The sequence below is a fragment of the Camelina sativa genome, unplaced genomic scaffold, assembly GCF_000633955.1.
Source record: "Camelina sativa cultivar DH55 unplaced genomic scaffold, Cs unpScaffold04954, whole genome shotgun sequence".
NCBI classification, from domain to species: Eukaryota; Viridiplantae; Streptophyta; class Magnoliopsida; order Brassicales; family Brassicaceae; genus Camelina; species Camelina sativa.
The window spans coordinates 1-598 of NW_010926043.1; the positions used below are offsets into that span (position 1 = coordinate 1).

Here is a 598-nt window from a genome sequence, read left to right on the forward strand (position 1 = left end):
AAGTATTTGGTTTTATGTGTATGTATTGAAGGATTTATATGATCAAGGAGCGAGGAAATTCGCGGTGATGGGAGTGATACCGTTGGGATGCTTGCCTATGACGAGAATCGGGGTTTGCAACTTCTTCGCGAATAAACTTGCTGAAGACTACAACGGAAAATTGAGGAGAGGGGTTAAAACTTGGGGAGGAGAATCAGGTTTTCGCGGTGCAAAATTTGTCTATGTTGACATGTACAACACTCTTATGGATGTTATCAAAAATTATAGAAGATACGGTAAGTATACACTCCCTTGTTTTTTTCATTTCTTTGGATTACAGGCATATTATATAACAACGAAATTAGTATAGCCTCTTTAATTTTACATATATATATATATATATATATATATATGTCACGATAAGTACTGTTCCTCGTTCTTAAAAAGTCCATTCTTGTCGTCAACCTCATTTATTTTGTCGCTACAAAAATTCATATAGTGATGAAGTTCATTTATGGTTGCAGGATTTTCTAATGAGAAGAAAGGGTGTTGTTGTATGCTTTCGTCAATAGTACCATGCCCCAACCCAGATAAATACGTCTTCTATGACTTTGTTCAT

The 598-nt window shown here is 35.3% G+C and overlaps 1 protein-coding gene across 1 annotated transcript; it reads left to right on the top strand.

Moving 5' to 3' along the window:
* Positions 1-32: 32 nt before the first annotated feature.
* On the top strand, positions 33-592 carry LOC104774725 (GDSL esterase/lipase EXL4-like; the record flags this gene model as incomplete). Its single annotated transcript, XM_010499214.1, has 2 exons — positions 33-275; positions 504-592. Coding segments are annotated over exons 1-2 (297 nt in total), but the record flags the coding sequence as incomplete, so codon positions are not given.
* Positions 593-598: the final 6 nt, after the last annotated feature.